General features: G+C 45.7%; 3 protein-coding genes and 1 long non-coding RNA gene across 7 annotated transcripts; 1 reads left to right on the forward strand and 3 right to left on the reverse strand.

Moving 5' to 3' along the window:
• Positions 1-36: 36 nt before the first annotated feature.
• Positions 37-7,872, reverse strand: lin54 (lin-54 DREAM MuvB core complex component). 3 transcript variants are annotated; one of them, XM_084693695.1, is made up of 14 exons: positions 7,707-7,872; positions 4,643-5,468; positions 4,423-4,534; positions 4,014-4,144; positions 3,546-3,686; positions 2,722-2,914; positions 2,509-2,582; positions 2,074-2,265; positions 1,848-1,939; positions 1,597-1,668; positions 1,392-1,494; positions 1,122-1,259; positions 510-712; positions 37-358 (listed from the first exon to the last, which is right to left on the reverse strand). In XM_084693695.1, exons 2-14 carry the CDS (start codon positions 5,435-5,437, stop codon positions 157-159), a joined length of 2,448 nt encoding a protein of 815 aa, XP_084549821.1. In that variant the 5' UTR covers positions 5,438-5,468; positions 7,707-7,872; the 3' UTR covers positions 37-156. The 3 variants fall into 3 exon arrangements, with proteins under 3 accessions (XP_084549821.1, XP_084549819.1, XP_084549820.1); XM_084693693.1 differs by having other exon boundaries at positions 3,993-4,144; XM_084693694.1 differs by lacking the exon at positions 7,707-7,872 and adding an exon at positions 6,334-6,659 and having other exon boundaries at positions 3,993-4,144.
• Positions 7,873-8,637: 765 nt separating this feature from the next.
• Positions 8,638-14,488, forward strand: cops4 (COP9 constitutive photomorphogenic homolog subunit 4 (Arabidopsis)). 2 transcript variants are annotated; one of them, XM_084693696.1, is made up of 11 exons: positions 8,638-8,787; positions 9,292-9,371; positions 9,466-9,617; positions 9,807-9,910; positions 10,023-10,176; positions 10,274-10,424; positions 10,851-11,021; positions 11,595-11,710; positions 12,129-12,173; positions 13,256-13,340; positions 13,574-14,488. In XM_084693696.1, the coding sequence occupies exons 1-11, from the start codon at positions 8,714-8,716 to the stop codon at positions 13,705-13,707; spliced, it is 1,266 nt and encodes a 421-aa protein (XP_084549822.1). In that variant the 5' UTR covers positions 8,638-8,713; the 3' UTR covers positions 13,708-14,488. The 2 variants fall into 2 exon arrangements, with proteins under 2 accessions (XP_084549822.1, XP_084549823.1); XM_084693697.1 differs by lacking the exon at positions 12,129-12,173.
• A 335-nt stretch (positions 14,489-14,823) lies between these two features.
• Positions 14,824-15,198, reverse strand: LOC146220417 (uncharacterized). Its single transcript, XR_014750884.1, has 3 exons — positions 15,107-15,198; positions 14,979-15,004; positions 14,824-14,889 (listed from the first exon to the last, which is right to left on the reverse strand). It is a non-coding gene; the product is annotated as an uncharacterized LOC146220417 (long non-coding RNA).
• A 366-nt stretch (positions 15,199-15,564) lies between these two features.
• Positions 15,565-17,448, reverse strand: plac8.2 (placenta associated 8, tandem duplicate 2). The gene is made up of 4 exons (XM_084693955.1): positions 17,409-17,448; positions 17,008-17,097; positions 16,293-16,417; positions 15,565-16,140 (listed from the first exon to the last, which is right to left on the reverse strand). The coding sequence occupies exons 2-4, from the start codon at positions 17,090-17,092 to the stop codon at positions 16,036-16,038; spliced, it is 315 nt and encodes a 104-aa protein (XP_084550081.1). The 5' UTR covers positions 17,093-17,097; positions 17,409-17,448; the 3' UTR covers positions 15,565-16,035.
• Between the last annotated feature and the right edge of the window lie 1,906 nt (positions 17,449-19,354).

The raw sequence follows: 19,354 nt of genomic DNA on the forward strand, positions 1-19,354 counted from the left end.
AGGAGTGGGGGAGAGGAGAGAGCAGGAACGCCCCCCTACCCTACCCCCCCCCCTGCCGGCCTCAGTCCTGGCTCGCTGAAGGAGAGTGGGTGAAAGAGAGAAAGAGACAGAGAGAGAGAGAGGGAGAGAGAGACAGCACGCCAGGTAGCACCAGGCCTAGCAGTGGATGGAGGGGCAGTCTGTTTTGGCCTTGCCGGCCGAGTTAATGACCCTCATGAGACAGCGTCCAAACTCCTCCAGGATCATCCTCTCGGCCTGGGCCTGGGGGTGGTGCTCCTGCTCAGCCTGCTCCGCCTGCTCCAGCAGGCACTCGCACGTCGCCTCTGCCACCTCCTTCGTCACGAACGTGTAGGGCAACCTAAGGAGAGAGGAAGAGAGAGACAGAGAGAAGGAAGAGGGAGAGAGGGAGAGGGGAGGAGAGAGACAGAATGCACATGTTCATGCATTCTCCATGGAGACATGGCTTCTCCTATCCGCTCTGCCACCTGGTGGCCACGTGGCGGTCTTACCTCCCCCCTCCGCTGGCCATGGTGGGGGCGGTCCGTGTGAGCAGGTCGGAGATCTGGGAGGACAGCTTGGTCTTGGCCGCGGTCTGCTGCTGAACTCTGACCTCCGCCGCGTCTGCCAGGTGCATCAGGGTCTTCCTCTCGGGGCTCTCCTCAAAGTTCTTACAGCCAACGCACTTACAGATGGACGAGCACATGATCTTAGCCTGGGAGGGAAAAAAAAAAAAAAAGTTATGACTCGAGAGCACCTGGAAACTGTTGGTTGTTAAGGTGAAAGGAAAGAGTGAGAAAGGAGAGAGGGAGAGCTGAGGAGAAATAAAGAAAGAGAGAGAGAGAGAGACACAGAGAGAGAGAGAGACACAGAGAGAGAGAGAGACACAGAGAGAGAGAGAGACACAGAGAGAGAGAGAGAGACACAGAGAGAGAGAGAGAGAGAGACACAGAGAGAGGCACAGAGAGAGAGAGAGAGGCACAGAGACACAGAGAGAGAGAGAGAGACACAGAGAGAGAGAGATAGACACAGAGAGAGAGAGAGAGAGAGAGACACACAGAGAGAGAGAGAGAGAGAGACAGAGAGAGAGACACACAGAGAGAGAGAGAGAGAGGACATCCCACCTCGTAACACTCGCAGTAGTTCTTCAGGCAGCCCGATCGCTTGCAGTTGCAGCCTTTGCTGTGCCGCCGGTCCGACTCCCCCTGCTTCCCCTTCCCGATCTTGGGCTTGAAGGCCTCGGGGTTACGGTCCAGACACGTCTACGGAAACACACCACCTCACTCTCAACCGTTTGAAACTCATTTGGGATCCCGATCATCAGCTCGATGATCAGTCCTCAAGCACAGCCTCCAAGGGTGTTGTAACATTGAGACCACAAAGCGCTCCCTCACCTTGATGGCTTTTAATCTCTCCGTCTCGTGCTCCAGGTTGTTGAAGCAGTTTGTACAGTTGCAGTTGTTGCAGAACTCGCCGTTGGCGAAGCAGTCACAATATCTGCCGAAGGGGACAAGAGAACAAATGACAATTGACCTCCAGAGGGAAGGATGTAAATCGCGGGCCAACAAAGACTGTTTTCATAGGCTGCCGGTCACTCACAGTTTGAGACACTGCGACTTGGTGCAGTTGCACGGTTTGCGAGGCCTCGAGGCTGCGTCTGACGTCGACAAGCTGAGGGAGAGGAGACAAGTGTTCTTTTTAAGCACAGAAATGACAATGACAATCTGACAACCAACATTCATTCTGAGAGGAAAAACGTCTCATCGTCGCTTCTATTCCTGGCAAGTAATGGGCGTGGTTTGGACCGTGTCGCTGGTATAAACTGCAGGGGCGTCGTGGCTAGTGCTTACCCGTTAACCGGCAGCCTGGCTTGGCTCTGGATGGACGTGGGCGCGGTGAAGGTTGCGCTGCTGGCCAGGGTCACAAACGCCGACTGAGGGAGCTGGGGGGGGGGAGAAATACGCGAGAAATACGTTTCAAAACCACCTCGCGCTTTCAACCCTCAAAGATGGATGCGTGTGTTATCTGGGAGGCGGAGTCAAAGCTGGGGGGGGGGGGGGGTGTGGGGGCAGGGACCTGCGTGACGTATGGGAGGACGGCGTAGCCCATGTTGCCCCCCCCGGGGGCCGGGGCCAGCACGGTTCCCGGGGGCAGGTTGGTGAGGTTGGGCTGGATCTGGGGCAGGGGCGTGGCGGGCATGATGAGGCGCTGCTGGGTCTGGGGGGTCGTCACCACCTGGGTCGCTGACGTCAGGGGCTTGGGGATCACCTGTCACACAACACTGGAGCCTCAGGACCATCTCATATACACACACACACGCTTACTGTTTATTATCTTTATGATATTATATATAGACAGAACGCTCTCTCAGGGACAGACCCAAATCTGGACAATAGTGTGTCTCCGTGTTTTTATAATTAAAAGAGAGAAAGTGTGAGTGAGGGTGTGTGAGAGAGACGGAGAGAAAGAGGGAGAGAGAGACTGCTTCAGAGAAGCAGAAAGAAACCTCACCTGCTTCATGGTCTGTGTTTGGACAATTGGAACGGACATCCTCACAGCTCCGGCGTTGACCACCATGGGCTTGGCTATGGGACACACGTTAAATGACATCACTCAGGGAGCCGGCGTCTCAACGCGTCAGAAAACAGGATCAGACTGTGTCTGACCAGAGAGAGGATCAGACTGTGTCTGAGCAGAGAGAGGGAGGGTGGGTGCGTGTCTGACCGGTCTGTACGGAGGCGGTGCTGGGGTTGGTAGCGTGCATGATGCTGCTTCCTGTGGTGGCCGTGACCAGACGGACGTAGTGGAACCTGCTGCCCGGGACTTGGATCTGCTGCACGCTGGGCTGGGCGGCCAGAGGGACCAGGGTCTTGTACTGGGGCGCTCCCACCGCCACCGTCTGCACCGATTTCAAGTTCTACCGGGGGGGGGGGGGGGGTGGGTGGGGGAAGACGGTTAGAAAACAAAACTAGAACTCATTGACAATGCTTTTTTTGGGGGGGGTTACCAGATGTTCAAAAAGAAAACAAGAACTCAAAGACTTCGATTGACAATGTTTGTTTCTTCATCCTTTTTCTCTCTCCATGTTTTATGGTTTTTAGACAGAGTTTGGTCATTGGTTACGCCAAAACCACTGACATGCCAACTGCACAATATGGAGAGGGTCCAACAATTGCAGGGGCCGGACAGCTGACTGACGGTGTGACGGCTGCCTGGAGGTTAGCTCACCTGGGCAGTGGACTGACAGCTGCCCTGGAGGTTAGCTCACCTGGGCAGTGGACTGACAGCTGCCCTGGAGGTTAGCTCACCTGGGCAGTGGACTGACAGCTGCCCTGGAGGTTAGCTCACCTGAGCAGTGGACTGACAGCTGCCCTGGAGGTTAGCTCACCTGGGCAGTGGACTGACAGCTGCCCTGGAGGTTAGCTCACCTGGGCAGTGGACTGACAGCTGCCCTGGAGGTTAGCTCACCGGGGCAGTGGACTGACAGCAGCCCTGGAGGTTAGCTCACCGGGGCAGTGGACTGACAGCAGCCCTGGAGGTTAGCTCACCTGGGCAGTGGACTTGGCTGGGGACGAGGCAGCAGACTGCTGCATGGTGAGGATCTGCTGGCCCAGAGCCATGCTGATAGGCAGGGTCACAGACTTCTGAGGAGAGCTGGGTGACTGGGAGGCTACGGACACCACCGTCAACTGTGACACACACACACACACACACACACAGAGACACACACACACACAGACACACACACAGACACACACACGCGCACACAGACACACACACACACACACACAGACACAGACACACAGACACAAGATAAATGCTAATGAGTATGTTACAACCAAAAAATATAATAATACGTTCAACAAAAGAAACATTGATTGCCATTAGTAAAGCTTGAGAATGTTTATTGTAACTGCGGTTTGTTCCAAGTATATAGATGTATTGTAACACTTGATCCACAGAGACAGAGGACCAGGGTGGACAGTGGTCAGTACCAAGGAGCCAGCAGCACAGACCTTGCTGGGAGACTTGAGGGGTGATATGGCTATCTTGTTGCTAGCGAGGCCCTGTGCGCTAGTGCTGAGGGGCTCGGAGATGGTGATGGTCCTGGGAGGGGTCACAGGACTGCTCTGGGACAACACGCGACCTGGGGGACACAACAGGAAGGACGAGACACGTGCATGAGGCGGTTGAGGCTACGACGTCAAAAAATGACATTGTGATCGATAAAACACCGATCGTTAGGGGCACTTCGACTGAACGCTAATGTGTAAAAACAATCATTTTCACAGTTGGGTTTGCACCGGCGCCAAATGATCCCTTGACTGTTTAGCAACGAGCCCTCCCTTAGGCGACGTCTCATGAGCAGATATCGTAAAGGAGCAGCAGGTGTTTTAGGTGGTTGGTGGACTGAGGTGGAAATACCTGCGATAACAGGCGACACTGACGTCTGAGCGGTCAGGCCTTTGCTGTTCACCGTTTTCGTGATGATAAACTTGATGGGTCCTGCGGAGGATACCTGCGTTTTCTTTGCGATCTGTTGGGTTTATTGGATGAAACCAGCATCAAGGCAAGAAACATCCATACAACATCACCCTCTGACTCGACAAATCAGCGTTCTGTGTCGTGTCTAAAATGCTCTCACCTGTACAGCCTTCAGCTGCTGGGCCTGAAGGGTCGACACCTGGCCGGCTGAACTCACCGCCTGGAGGCCCATGACCGGCTTCAACTCAGTCCTTCCCCCGATGGTCACCACCTTGAACTGGGGAGGCTGGGTCTTGCTGTCCCCTGGTCCCTGGCCCGTCCCGGGCTTGTTGGCCGCGTGGGGCAGCTGCAGGACGATGGGCTGCCCGGACTTCCCGATGGTGGTAACTAACAGCTTCTGTCCGTCCTGCTTGATGACCTGGGTGGTGGTGGTGGTGGTGGTGCCGACCGCCTTGGCGCTGTCGGCCGAGGCCACCTTGTTGAGGATGATCTGGTGGTTGGCGGCGGAGATGGTGAAAGGGGCCGTGAGTTTCTGTAGCCCCGACGTGGTGACGCTCACCCCCGCCGGGCCGCCCGTGATTTTGGGGACGGGCGTGGTCGTGGACGAGGAGGACGCTGTGATTGGTCGGAGAGACGGGGTGGGAGGAGACGACATGCTGGAGGGCGTGAGGAGGAGTTGAGTCCCGGAGCTCAGCCCACACAGGGTGGAGTCTGTGCTGGTGGAGGTGGTCAGGACGTGCGTGCGCTGCGTGGGAGGGGCCTCTGTGCAGAGGCTCACAATCTCCGGGACGATGGGCACGTCGGTCTCCATGGGGACCGGTGCGTCGATGCTGGGTTCTGATTGGGCCGAGGCTGCCGATGACTGGGAGGGCGGGTCATCGTCCATGACAATTGCCTCTGAGTCCATTATCTCGTCAGGAAGTAGGCTGTTGAGTTCAGGCGATACTACATCCATGTTGGCGACTCACAAACTCAGCTTGTAGTCACTGCAGAGAGAAAAGCAATAGAGAAGCCTAAAAAAAAAGGTTAAAAGTACATTTCTATAGAAAACTATTTTCTGTTTAGTCAATATCTAATTTTGGTCACAAACACATTATTAAGAAAGTGATTCAAGAATTATTACAATCTATTGGAGGTATGCACTTGAATTCATAACATGGTTTCATATTTTAGAACCGTGTTTGCTGAACAACATTGCCTGGCACAAAATATAGGTAAAAAAAAGGAAAGGAATTTATGTACAATAATGGTTATTTAGCACATTAAAGAGGACAATGCATGGCCCAAATGGCGAATTGTCCACTGTTAATGTATAGCAAAACATGACAGCTGGGAATCATTCATCTGCTCTTTCTAACGCAAAAAAAGGTATTCCCATAAAGTTTTTAAGATATTAACTTTCAGTTTATTAGTAATGGGGAAAGCCAATACTTCCTGCTGACATTTTGAGGAAAATTTACCCAAAAAAACATCAGTTTTGTCTGTCAAGGATATGCAGCTGCTAACTACAAGCTAACCAGCAAGCTAACATGCAAACTCATAGATAACATTTGCTTTACACTGACGAACTGCGTATTAGATTAAGTAACTTATGTAATGCATCCCTAGTCAACTAGTTCAATGCGCTAAACTTGGTTATTATATGGTAATATAAACAAGGCAGTCTTGTGCTGCGGAGGCAGAACCTTATTTAGCAAGATGCTACAATGTATACACGCGTTTTGGTTACAAGGGCCTCCCGGATCATAACCGGTTGGACAACAATGCACTTGATAATGCATTTTTTTACAAACATTTTTGACATATCTACTCCAAGTCTGAGCAAATCTCTATACCATTCGTCAAATGTACCTGTATTGCATTTGTACTTGATCGATTGCTACCATCAGTTTTAAAGTTGACATTACCATGGTGAAATCCTTCTGCAGGCGGTCAAATCATGCAGACCTAGTGTAATAGGTCGTAGGGAAAGCTAGCTTGGAAGTAGATCGGCTAGGCCCCTGACCATCCCAGAAAATAACAATCTTTGTCCTACCTCTGTTGAACCCCAAATACATAAGCCGCGCGTGTTTGTAAGATGTAAGATGATTTGATGGGACCAGTTTATATCAAACATACGATCGGCATCGAATTGTGGCTATGATAACTGAGATTTTGTCTGTCAAAATCATCAATATGTGACAGAACCACTGGCACACTGACTGGACGACAGTGCTGCTTGCTCGCTTCGTTACTATTTCAGGCCGGGGTATGATTTCGAAAGATCCGCCATTTTCACTTCGTCATCAGTTCAACTAGCTGCAGACCAAATACTGAAAAGACTAAATTGATGAAAAGGAAATAGATACCGCCCATGCGATATGACTTTGATTGACAAAAGCTAGTAACCCATGCACACATGGTAAAGTTATCTGTACAGTGATGCATTAAGGCAGTATGGGATTTCTGACAGCTTGTCATGGGTAGCTTGTGGCAAACAAAACCCAATCTGCCTCACCGTTGGGCCATCGGTATATTATGATCACGATATTCCTAAATAAAACAGCATCTTACATTAGTCTTAAACGTAGTCTTAAATGTAAACGGAAAACCCAATAGCTATTGTTGATTAGAATTGATCTAAGGTTTCCCCAGATGATACGAGTTCAACTGTACACATACACAAACAAGGTGGCGTGGAAAAGGGATTACTTTGTAACCCTGTTCAAGCAGTTAAATTAACATCTTGTTGCAGTTGATGCATCTTTCTATTACCAAACCAACCCACACAGTTAGCTAAAGCAGAGGTGACGTTAGTTCATACCAATTAATTACAACTGTACGTGGGTAACGTGACAGATCCATGTTATTGGTTAGACAGAAGCTACAGAACTTTGGGATCGAACTAGCTATAGCAAGCTAGCGTAGGACGGGTACAGTAGAATGCTAGTGGTCTAAGTTGGCGAGACGTAGCTACAGCTAGCACTAACCATCAACAAAACAAAGCTTGAAAAAAGCTGAGATATTTATTCATCTTACCCTACGCCTCGTCAGCTGTTAGGTACCGTACGTTTTGCTCTGACAATCTGGGTACCTAGTGCTAGCTTGCGCAGACACCAGTAAAAGCTTGATTTCGCTCACCAAAAGATAGCTAGCAAGTCATCAAGCTAGACTAGCTAACGTACTGTAACGTTACTAGCCAACAGCCTCCGTTCACGCACTCTCCATCCAAACATTGTACTTGCCTTTTTCTTTGAAGCGCAACCTTCGTGTACTCCTCAAACTTCTTGCCTCCGACACACCGTCACAGATTCACTGCTGTAGAGCTATACATCCCGGTAAAAACACACAAATAAAGACGATTGTTCAAAATACCGCGCCGAGCGCCATTCACCCCTAACATCCCATAATAAGAGGGTACCTCGTTTTTGGTACACCAAAAGTGTAGCTTGTCACATGACTAGCCTTTGCAAAATGTGTGCACATCTACCAGATCACAGTGTTTTTAATATCTTGTCAACATCATAATGTGACATAAATGCTAAAACCAAATAACCATTCCCGTAAAATGTTCACAGTAAAAAATAAAATAGGCCATAATCTGATCAACTGGATTTTTGGGGGGACTATTGTCGAATAGCCTTAAACCTTTAGAGTGCGTCTGATTCATCAGGTGATAGAAAGTAGAACAAAAATAAAATTAAAAAAGGAAACCTACCGACACAACCAAAGCTATCCAGTTTAGCGCACCCCGGAGCGCCTCACGCTAGCCCGCGGGGCTGCCCGGGTGTTGTGACCAATAATATAAAGTTACGCCCTCCTTGGAAACCACTCTGCGCGTCATATGTGGATGCTTTGGTCTGACTTGTTCGCGAGGATGAGTCCGAGTAATCTTAAGTGACTGACTTTGCCCATTGGCATCTCCCTTTCCTTAATTTTTTTGCATCTTTTCTGATCCGTAGTTGCCCCAACTGTGATTGCAAACCCAGAAATAAATATGTACTCATTGATATCTTTTACTGACTGACTTGAGCCAAAAATAGAACAACAGCAACTAATTAGTAGTAATTAATTTTCTAATGATTGTGGTTACAGTCTTTTAGAACCAAGATAAACTTCGGAGTTGCTCCGAATTTGGCCTTTATTGTTATGAACCATCATTGCTTTGGAGGACCTTGGAGAGCGCTGATTGCAGGGAGGAAGTACCCTCTTGAGTAAGCGAAATCAACTTGTTGACACTTCGTTGGGGAAAATGGCGACAGGAGTGAGACAAGAGCTGGCTCAGCTTATGAATTCAAGTGGATCTCATAAAGATCTCGCTGGGAAGTATGTATTTGTTACATTTATGAAAAATGTGTTTTCGTTTGTTAGTGTGATTGATTATTTTATGATCAATTATCAACATGTTAAACGTTCTAGCCAATCAAGCTAACGTTAGCTAGCGTTAGCCCAGGCTACACCAACGTTAGCTATCTGAATTGCCACATTAGCCAGCTAGCTAGCTAGCTACTCAAACGTCTAAGTCTGGCTGAAATGTCTATTTTATGTTACCATATTAAGTGAACGTGGTTTATTTGCTTAATGGCATGAGTCTGCCGAGGGTTTATACATTTTAAATGAAGTAAACGTATAATATGATATAGGCTAGGTTATGTTAGCTAGCTAGCTAGCTGTCAGAGGTAGCTGGCCTTCCGGATTGCCTTCCCAAAGCAGGGTTTAGAACTCGGACACAAACAAAAACAAATGGCACTATCAAATTGCATATCATAACATTGCACTCGAAATACACATGCTCGTGTAGTCTTAAACATTCAATTTGCGTCACTTTAGATATCGACAGATTTTGGAGAAGGCCATTCAGTTTACAGATGCAGAGCAACTGGAGTCATTAAAAGCATTCGTCGAAGCAAGTAAGTTTCGTCAAAAGCTATTTTATGCGGTAACATTTTGCCAACTCGAGCACGGCATCTTCTTGATGCGGGGCTTCTCTTGCGTCTCCTGCAGTGGTCAATGAGAACGTGAGCCTCGTGATCTCCAGACAGCTGCTCACGGACTTCTGCACCCATCTCCCTAACCTCCCCGACAACACGGCCAAGTCGGTGTACCACTTCACCTTAGAGAAGATTCAGCCCAGAGTTATTTCCTTTGAAGAACAAGTGAGTGCTGCAATGTGACATTTTTTACTAAGAACATTAAATTACAGTAGGAAGGAATGTCTTTAATGCCCCAGTGTATTGTGTCACGTCATGGCCGTGAATTAGTATTCAATTTCATAGTTGTCAGAGTTTTCTTTGGCTTGTTTTTTTTTTTTTAGACTTAATCCCATATATTGTTTTAATTTCCAGGTGGCCTCAATTAGACAGCACTTAGCAACCATTTATGAAAAGGAGGAAGACTGGAGGAATGCTGCCCAGGTCTTAGTTGGTATTCCTCTAGAAACAGGACAAAAGTAAGTTCCTAGTTACAGTATACTAGAGTACAATTTAAATGGTCAGGCTGGTGGATCGTTGAAATCTGCAAAGGTGTCTGTTGCCATGCCGTTTTCTTTGCCCACTCGCCAGGCAGTACAACGTTGACTATAAGCTGGATACCTATCTGAAAATTGCCCGGCTTTATCTGGAAGACGATGACCCAGTGCAGGCGGAGGCATACATCAACAGAGCCTCTCTTCTCCAGAACGAGTCGACCAACGAGCAGCTGCAGATACACTACAAGGTACCCGCAAGCTTACCTGCGACGGTGGTGGTGGTGGTGGTGGGGGGGTTGCCTGTTCCGTAGGGGCGGATGTAAGACTGCGTTCGTTTCCTCTTAGGTGTGCTATGCCAGAGTCCTGGACTATCGGAGGAAGTTCATTGAGGCTGCACAGAGGTACAACGAGCTCTCCTACAAGTCCATCGTCCACGAGACTGAACGTCTAGAGGCCCTGAAGCATGCTCTGCACTGCACCATACTGGCCTCTGCAGGTACCTCCAGCACACAGGAAACCGGCTCTAGCTAAACGTGTCACATAAAGCTCCTGGGCACTAACCACTGAAATACCGTCAGAACGGTTCCCTTCTGGTCCTAGATTATCTGCTGTGGTTACTATACAAGCTACTTACATTACATTTAGCAGACGCTCTTATCCAGAGCGACTTACAGTAAGTACAGGGACATTCCCCCCGAGGCAAGTGGGGTGAAGTGCCTTGCCCAAGGACACCACGTCATTTGGCATGGCTGGGAATCGATCTGGCAACCTTCAGATTCACCGTTCAGCCACCTGACTCCCCTCGTGACTCCCCTCTACTTGTGCTTCTTTGAAACTGGCTGCTAAATGAGTAAATGTAATTCGAGCCTTCACACGGATTTCCAAAACAAACCTGCTCCTCTTATCCTGTCCCCACCTATAGGCCAGCAGCGCTCCCGCATGCTAGCCACTCTGTTCAAGGATGAGCGCTGTCAGCAGCTGGCAGCCTATGGCATCCTGGAGAAGATGTATCTGGACCGCATCATCAGAGGGAACCAGCTGCAGGAGTTTGCTGCCATGCTGATGCCTCACCAGAAGGCCACCACTGCTGATGGTCAGCCGCAACCTCACCCCACCTCACTCCAGTCTGCTGTTAACCTCACCCCACCTCACTCCAGTCTGCTGTTAACCTCACTCCAGTCTGCTGTTAACCTCACTCCAGTCTGCTGTTAACCTCACCCCACCTCACTCCAGTCTGCTGTTAACCTCACTCCAGTGTGCTGTTAACCTCACCCCACCTCACTCCAGTCTGCTGTTAACCTCACCCCACCTCACTCCAGTCTGCTGTTAACCTCACTCCAGTCTGCTGTTAACCTCACTCCAGTCTGCTGTTAACCTCACCCCACCTCACTCCAGTCTGCTGTTAACCTCACTCCAGTGTGCTGTTAACCTCACCCCACCTCACTCCAGTCTGCTGTTAACCTAACTCCACGTCACTCCAGTCTGCTGTTAACCTAACTCCACCTCACTCCACGCCGCTATAAACCTCATTCCGGTCAGCTACAGTATCTGACTATAAACATTAGTTGTGTGTTTAGAGTTATTTCTGACATTGTTAGGGTGGAGTTCTGTCAAGTGTTTGATCGGTAGGTCTGTTAGTTAAGTGGGTGTGTTGTCACCCCTTTAGGGTCCAGCATCCTGGACAGAGCGGTTATCGAACACAACCTGTTATCTGCTAGTAAGCTCTACAATAACATCACGTTTGAAGAACTAGGGGCACTCTTGGAGATCCCCCCAGCTAAGGTAAGAAGTCTTATCCTTCAGGGAGTCTCATGTATTCCACCCTAACAGCTCTTTCTGGCTTTATTCTGCCTTTGTTTGTTAAGCCCACTTAAAAATGTTTGTTGATTAGGATATAATGTCCAGATGTCAGCCCTTATTCAACACTTATTGTGAGGAAATAAACAAAATGAACTAAATTAAACTTTAATGAAGATTTCTCATGTCAAGAAAAATTAGCTGCGTGGTCATTTATTTTAATGTTTTTTTCCCCGCTGAAAGCATAGATCGAGGGGGGCATTCTACTGCACATATACAGTAGAGAGTGTTAAAGTTACAGTTTAGTAGCGTTGGCAGGAAAAGCTCAAGTGTCAGTCTAAAAGCAGCAGCAGCAGCAGAATTTTAGTAGGCTTGTATTTTGAACATATATGTTGTTGTGCAGGACCATTGTTCCGATGGTGAGGTTCCTGGTTACAGATGCAACCTGGTAGGGAATATAATCACTACTTTACTAATGAATTAGGTGTGAAACCCAAATCCAGAACTCAAAAATGGGCGGTGCAAAGCACTGTGCCCTCCTTGTCTCCGTTGAAGACTTGAATTAGTAACCAAATGTGCACTCCCCTTATAATAGCCTTGTTTAATACTCATTGGCACATCACCAAGATATAACTGTTTAGGTCAGATAAGGAATGGATCATTGTGAGATCATTGTCATTTATAGATTAACTTTGTATCATGGGATTAAGTTTCTTATTTTGTAAAGTGAATGGGATTGTAGTTAATTTACATGTTTGTGTCATTGATGATAACATCGATTAGAAACACTTTGGGATGCCAGTATATTAACAATATAATGTAAATGATTGCTTCAGGAAATATTCATGTTTCTATGGTAAGTGCTAAATCGTGTTAACAAAGTCTTACAGACAGGTCACATGCTTTAGGTGCGATGGCCAGTTAAATATAGTCAAATAAACTGATGTTTTGTATTTGATCTTTGCCACATAATTAGCATGTACAGTATATTATATTATATCCTCTCCCAAATATATTTTTTATTTTATATATATATATATATAAGTTCAATACACTTTACCATTTATAATTTTTCACTAGCATATTAATAGCGCAGAATTTCTTTGTTCTCCATTTAACATCTTCACTGTTCCATTTCAGATAAATTACCTCAGAATAGATTACATTTGGTTTTCTTTGGTCATTGAAGAAAGAAATCCATGTATAGGGCCAATGGATGGCAGTAATGTGTTATTCAAGTGGGATTGAATCAGATAATTATAACGGGAGTGAGATGCTATATTATATTTACCCATTGGGCTGTGTGACAAAAAAAGCATAGTTAACGCAGTCAAACTTTGTACATTGGCTCCACAGTGATAATAACGTGTTGTAGAAATGTGCAAACTAACATCTAACACTTCATCCTCATATTGACCTTGAATGGGTTTGAAAATCTCTGATAGCAACTTGCTGTCCTGTGATGTTTGATACTGGACTGTGCATGGAGATACCAGTGATCTCTGTCTCTGTCTCTGTGCTTGTCCTCAGGCTGAGAAAATCGCCTCACAGATGATTACAGAAGGACGCATGAATGGCTTCATAGACCAGATTGATGGCATTGTCCACTTTGAGAGTGAGTGACCATTGAAGGACTTGTTTTCGGTTCCAAGGGTCCAGTCAAGTCAGACGGTCGGAAGAGGCCGTTCTGACACGGCAGCCATTTTGTTTCACGGGTTCCTTGCAAAACTTCTTTCTGTCCGTCAAAGTTTCTCCTTTTCACTTTGGAGATGTGGTTTAGTCAAGGGAATATTCAGGAATCTTCTTTATTGTTTTGTCTTCCTGACTTGTTGTTTTTTTTGCTTCCAGCACGAGAGCCTCTTCCCACTTGGGACAAGCAAATCCAGTCTCTCTGCTTTCAAGTCAACAACCTCCTCGAGAAGATTACTACGGCTGCTCCGGAGTGGACAGCACAGGCTATGGAAGCCCAGATGACCCAATAACCATCCCTGGAAGATCCTTCTAATTCCTGTTTTGTCCTCATTCCTAATCTGCCCTTCGTTTTCATCCTCACCTATGTGAATGTTATCGAGTAACACCCCCCCCCCCCCCCCCAGATTACTAATATACCCATGACACCCTCTCACTTGCCTCCACCTCACCCCCTCCACCTCACCCTCCATCCTGTTCAGGCTCAATGTGTAGGTTACTGAAGCCTCAACGAGCCGTGGTCTCCAGGAGAACCCTCCACTACTCTCCTAGGATGTTCTGGGTCCGGTGCACTGGTGATATGTGTGCATTCTTTAACTCCATTCACGCAAGGACATGAAACGTGGATCATCTGTCACTCCACTCATCTCTGACCTTGGACCTTTTTTGACCTTTGACCGTGATCGACGTGAACACGGCAGTGCGGGAGACTGGTATCCCATCGGTTGGTGGGGGCTCCGTCACACTAGTGTGCTAGCTCGTTACTCTTGAGTCTTGAGAGGCGATACTGTATGTTTGTTTGGAAGTTTCTCATTGGTCTGGATAGGATTTTCTTGTGGCTTGAACGATTGAACCCATGCACATTCATCAAGATGTTACTATCTTGTGTATTCCTTGATTTGATGTAAACTGAATGAAGAGTTTGGTGTTCCAGAACAATTTGACTTGACATGTAGGCAACGTGTACCATTGTTTGTTGCCTCATGTATAACAATCTCTTTATGTTGCATTTTCAAGTGTTTTCTCAGACCCTAAGATCAGCTTATCAAAGAAATAAAACAAACTAGAAGTTGAGTGAATGTGTTTTGGTCTTAATTACTCTGAAATTACCTTCCTTTTTTTTATTGCGTATGACTTTAAAAAAATTGTATAGTTAGATTCACAGTGCAACACTATTAACCCAGAATGAAATGACCAAAACAATGTGTCGATGTATCAATATCCAAGATCTTCAACAAGGTTCATTTTTAATGATGAATATCTTCCTCCTGGTTTCTCTAGAATGGCAACGTAGAAAAAAAATTCAGTAAATGAATATAAAGTTACACATTGACATAGTTGTGCAAGGGTTAGAATGAAGCTGACCGGATCGCTTCACAGAGTGCACACTCATTAGCGTACGTCACCCCATTAGAACCACACACAGGTGCAAAGTTGAAAGGACATCCAGGCACCTGGTAATTGTAGCATGAAGCCTAAAAATATAGACAAGACGAAGGGATTACACAAATAAGTCCCATGTTCTGTGCACTGTCATGCGTTAACTCAGCTTAGCTAGATTTACCTTTTTGTTGTTCATCCCCTGCACATCTGTTTAAAAACAATGTAGATGACTTCATATAAAATAGATTAAGTAATCCAAACATGGTAAATTAATTGTATATTTCTAATAGTAAAGAAGAACGTACTTACAAGCAAGGGAGGATAGCGAGAGAACGAGTAGTGCAGTTATCATCAGCATGTTGACTGTCTGCTTTATTGCCCTTCCCAGGATAGCCTTCAAATTAAACAATATATTGCTTCACTCTATCTGACCAAAGTTCTCCCCCCACTTTATTGAACACCAGGTTAGGTGCCCATTAGTTTCCTTTGGTTTTGTGTGTGTGTTTGTTTGTTTGTTTAGGACTGGATTAATGATCCTTGATCTTTTGCTGTATTTTCTTTCCCTATGTTGCTTTCATAAAAGATGTCTACTGAGTGAATACAAATGTAAAATTTAATTATTTCAACAAGACATGAAAACATCATAAAATCAGTATTCATAATATGAATTTATATTTGTATCGACAATATGCTTTATTATCTTATTATTATGTGCTTAACATTTACATGTATGCACAGGAATGGCATGGAAAACAACAGCACACCTGTTTGGGTGAGTCAACATTTCTCTTATTTTATTGTAATGTCACTGTCATTAATAATTGATCTGCAGAAATCAGTACCACCCTCATTCGGATCTGGAAAGGATGTACTGAGTCATCGAGAGCACAGACGTTAACATACAAAGTCCTAGTACAGCTGGTTTCAAACATACTCCCTTTTCACGGCTCTTTGTGAGTAAACATACAGACAGCTATGAGGAGACAGCTATCAGGTTACAGTCATCAGGTTACTCCAATTCACCTGTTTCAACCCCAACCCTTCACATACAAAGTACATGCTATCTCTTGATCTTTCTGGGGTGTGGGTATCGTCTGTTAGGGTGTGGATGTTTGGACAGTGAGTGTAGGGGCGTTTGTGTGTGGAAAGGATTCTTTAGATAATGTCACGTGTGTGCTCTGCGGCAAGGCAGTTCTAATTGATCATCCATTGCTGCCAAGGTGCGCACAGACCAACGTTTAGAAGATCCCCTGTTCCTTGCGCCTGTCTATGTCTCTCTTCAACTGACAGGTGGCACACACCAAGCAACACATGCCGACCATGTAATCCCTGCACAGAGACCCCTGCAACGTCAGAACAGTCAGTTAGTCCCGGACAGAGTTGAAGAGTTGTTCTGTCATTTCCTCGATATCCTATTATCATACAGAAGGATTCTACCAACATACATCATGATGACGCTGGCACACGTACGCCAGCCTGCTGTAGGCGCACTTACTTCAATGTTGTATCTGGTCCTGTATACGCTGCGTATGGCCGTGCTTATGCCGCACAAGCAGCACTCGTCCATGTCACTGGCTATGGAACAGCCCAGACACGGGAAACAGAAACATCCAAAACACACTGAGAGACAGAGAGACAGAGAGAGAGAGGGAGAGAGAGAGAGAGAGAGAGAGGGAGAGAGACAGAGAGAGAGACAGAGACAGAGGGAGAGAGAGAGACAGAGAGAGAAAGAGAGAGAGAGAGAGGGAAAGAGGGAAAGAGAGAGAGAGAGGGAGAGGGAGAGGGAGAGACAGAGGGAGAGAGAGAGAGAGAGAGAGAGAGAGAGAGAGAGGGAGAGGGAGAGAGAGAGACAGAGGGAGAGAGAGAGAGAATTATAATTATTGACATTATTGTTAAACAATATTTTTTTTTTAAATGAAAACAATAGATTCTGTTGATGCCCAGGTCCGTTCTCTATGTTGTTCCTGTTACTCGATTCAAATGTCATCTCAGTAGGTTTATAGGTAAGTTTATTGCCCAATCCAGGTATTCCCACAACCCAAGCCACCCAACCCCTATGAAGTGAGTGTGTGACACAGACAGAGAGGGAGAGAGAGAGAAACAGAGAGAGATAATATAAAGGCTATAAACTATTTGTGTACGACATGGTTATATTGATTCATAGGTGAACAGAAATACTATGTTTAAAATCTTTGAAGACATGTCCTTACTTGTGCCACAGTCACTGCAGCAGTCCAGAAGTCCTGTTTGGAACTCAGAGCGTGCATAGCCCTGTGGTTGCTGGGTAACAGCCATGACTTCTGTATGGAACACAACATGCCATTCATTATTTAAATACTACAAAAAATCGAAATCCTAATTTTACAAAAAATCCTTCTAAATCCTTGTATCACCCTAAGATTGCCAAGACAGTGAAGGGCGCACTATAAAATGAAAAGTAAATTTAAAAAGAAAATCCTATAAGAGTCCTCTTATAAAGTGTTAAAAAGTTCTAACTGCAGTAATACTGTATTGTGTTCTTCTCCGTGGTCAAACTGTGTAAACATTCAAGATACATTGGTTTCTTTTGAAATGGCATTTCCATAAATTATACTTGAAACGAAAATCTTACCGGTTAGTTCAGCAGGGTGACAAGATCGTTGTGAATACGATGATGGTAGCGAAGTGTAGTTTGAGGTGGGATGCCAGGCAACCCCTTATATACTGCAATATGTATTCTTGTGACAGGAAATCGCACCAGGTGATTGATGTGACCATATAATTAACTAAGCTTTCCTTCAAGTTTAGCAATGTTTATTGGCTAGTGACAAGAACGAGAGATCAACAACATACAAAGGAACATTAGTGTGTATATCAAAATGTACAATTACAGTGTAGTTCCTTGCTAATAACTGACATTATTGACAGTATTGTCAAACAGTATTTGTAAAACAAATCGGGAACAATAGGTTCTGTTGATGCCCAGGTCTGTTCTTTTTGGTGTACAGTTTATTGGTAGGTTTATTGCCCAATCGATCCACAAGTATGTGCCCACATACCCACAAACTAAGCCACTCAACCCATAAAAAGTGTGTGACAGAGATAGAGAGAGAGAGAAAGAGAGAGAGAGATAGATAGAGAAAGAGAGAGAGAGAGAGAGAAAAAGAGAGAGAAAGAGAGAGAGAAAGTGAGAGAGAGAAAGAGAGAAAGAGAGAGAGAAAGAGAGAGAGAAAGAGAGAGAAAAAGAGAGAGAGACGGAGGGATCGATAGATTAGCCTATCTGTTTGAGAAAGCAAGCATGGGGAAATACCTCAAATCATAGAAACCCCTCCCTTTCTGTCAACAAAGGTCTTTCAAAGGTCAGTGCGGCCTCATGACTTGTGTTGATGGGTACCATGGTTAAACTCCTTCAAGGCTACATGGGAGGCGGCAGGGTATGTCTTGGTTGGTATACAGCCTCACTAAGAATTATTACTCACTATGGAACAAACCATTGGCGGAAATCCCAGTGGGGGACATTCTGGGAAAAGTAGGATTTGTTCCCACCAATAAATCAAGGTAGACACAAGGACATTTAAATAGCATTAATAATATACATTTAACATATTACAATGTAGGCTATGTGTTACAGCAGTAATTTTGGTGTCCCTCTCAGGAATTGCTCTTCAGAAAATGTCATATAATTGTCCCCCCCAAAATTGATAGCAGATTTTCGCCACTGGAACAACCAAGAACATTTCCAAGCAGAATAAACCGACACGTTCCATTTTCAACCCTGGTTTATGTCCCATGCTAAACATGGGACATATTGATGTTTTGATGCACACAGAAATGTAATCACAATTTTACAGGAGATTTACAATTTATATTCTTCAGTTTAGTGCGTGCGTTGGGCGGCAAATGTCTTGAACATTTGCTGGTGACTAACTGCAATACCGTTGTCACACACACGATGTCGCAAATACCAAGGGAATATTCTTGAGAATAATCTCTTAAAGCGTGTACTGTGGCGGTAGTGTTTAGAATCCCTAAGTTTTTTGACAGACAATTTGAGATACAACTTGTTTTATTAGCTGAACTGTTTTGGGTGGCGACACAGCACCAGTTAGGCTACGTCAAGACACCAATTGGTAGGCCCTATGCTCTTTAATATAAAAAGTTATATAAACAGTTCCGTTTTTGAATAATTTACCATAGCTGCAATGGCTGTAACCTAACAAGGTGGTTATGTGGCCTATTTCAGCAATTAGAGTGATGTTCTACAGATTTTATGTCGTATACCTACGGATTTCAGTTTATGTGAGGTGTGCTTTTATTAAACGTCCAACTTGGTCTAAAACCTAAGCTAGTACAAATAGCATACTCAAAACCAAAATATCCTGAACCAGATCTGCACAGAGCAGACTAAATTAACTAATTATGTTACACTTCGGGTTGGTGTGCAGGCACCCTGTATTCAGAAATCCCTCAGCACGCTAGAACGGAACATGCGCACAGCTGATGCACATCTGCATGACGTCAGCTGAACGGCTGAACCTCCCAGGCTGAAAAAGCTGCCAATTTGAAGCAGCTCGGAAC

Source organism: Hypomesus nipponensis, chromosome 27 (genome assembly GCF_054491055.1).
Source record: "Hypomesus nipponensis isolate SF chromosome 27, ASM5449105v1, whole genome shotgun sequence".
Taxonomy (NCBI): Eukaryota; Metazoa; Chordata; class Actinopteri; order Osmeriformes; family Osmeridae; genus Hypomesus; species Hypomesus nipponensis.